General features: G+C 20.0%; 1 protein-coding gene across 1 annotated transcript; it reads right to left on the bottom strand.

The window, feature by feature from the left end:
• Positions 1-85: 85 nt before the first annotated feature.
• DICPUDRAFT_150728 (uncharacterized protein) lies at positions 86-826 on the bottom strand (the record flags this gene model as incomplete). The annotated part of the gene is made up of 2 exons (XM_003286682.1): positions 86-576; positions 817-826. 2 exons carry the CDS (start codon positions 824-826, stop codon positions 86-88), a joined length of 501 nt encoding a protein of 166 aa, XP_003286730.1.
• Between the last annotated feature and the right edge of the window lie 335 nt (positions 827-1161).

Genomic DNA, 1161 nt, shown 5'->3' with positions numbered 1-1161 from the left:
TAATAAACTTTTATATTTATTTGTACAAATAATTTTTTTATTATTTTTATTTATTTTTTCAATAAATTATGACTAGATTTCAATTTTAGATGGGTCTAAACCCTGGAATGATTTTAAAATTATCGAAACCCATTTGTTTGTTTTCTTTTTCATAGTGAGGAGATGTTTTTAGTAACTCTAAAAAGAAATCTATATATATAGATAAAACTGAAAAATACCATTGTATTGAACTAATATTTGATTCCGTTATAAACTTTTTTTTTACTACATGATAACCATGTTTAGAGAAAACATTAATTTTTTCAGAATATACATAATTGAAAGAAGAAAATGGAACATTTAAATTATAATATGTTTTCGGTTTACCATCTATTTCATATGAGGTCACTCTAATTGAATAATTGTTATTTAATTCAATACTAACACATATACCCAGCCTTTTCGGTAAAGTATATAAAGGAAATTTTTTATTTCCATTATTAGATCTTAAAGTAATTTCTTTAGTAACTTCTGCTTCTCTATATGTACTATTCTCCCCTGGTTGTACTGCTGGACCAATAATTAAAACCCTGTCACCTATGTTAATATAATGTACAATTCTTTTAAAAATATTTTCTATAATATTTGTTCTTCTAACAATTACTCTTTCTGCACAACAACTTCCAATTTGATATTTTCTAAAAAAAAATGGAGATATAAAAAAAAGATATATTATTTCTAAAATAAACATTGAAATGAGGTTTTTGCTTATATATATTACAAATAAAAAACCTATATTGATTAAAAACCAATATACATTTTCGAATTTTGAAATACTAAAGCTCATTTTTTAGTTTAAAAAAAAATATTAAAAAAATAATTTATAATATTATACAAATAAAAATGTTATAAAAGATATATTTAAAAACAATGTAGAGAATCTTTTTTTAATTTAAGTAACTTAAAAAAATAAATAAAAATAAATAAAAATAAATAAAAATAAATAAAAATAAATAAAAATAAATAAAAATAAATAAAAATAAATAAAAATAAATAAAAATAAATAAAAACAACAACACACCACCCACCCCATAATTACCCACCCACTATTTAAACCTCAGACAACATTTATTATAAATTTTTTCAACAACACAACTTTTAATATGTGAATATAATAAACAC

The sequence above is a fragment of the Dictyostelium purpureum genome, assembly GCF_000190715.1.
Source record: "Dictyostelium purpureum unplaced genomic scaffold DICPUscaffold_78, whole genome shotgun sequence".
Classification (NCBI taxonomy): domain Eukaryota; phylum Evosea; class Eumycetozoa; order Dictyosteliales; family Dictyosteliaceae; genus Dictyostelium; species Dictyostelium purpureum.
The sequence above is the reverse complement of the archived record's forward strand: the minus strand, read 5'-3'. Positions and strand labels throughout refer to the sequence as shown.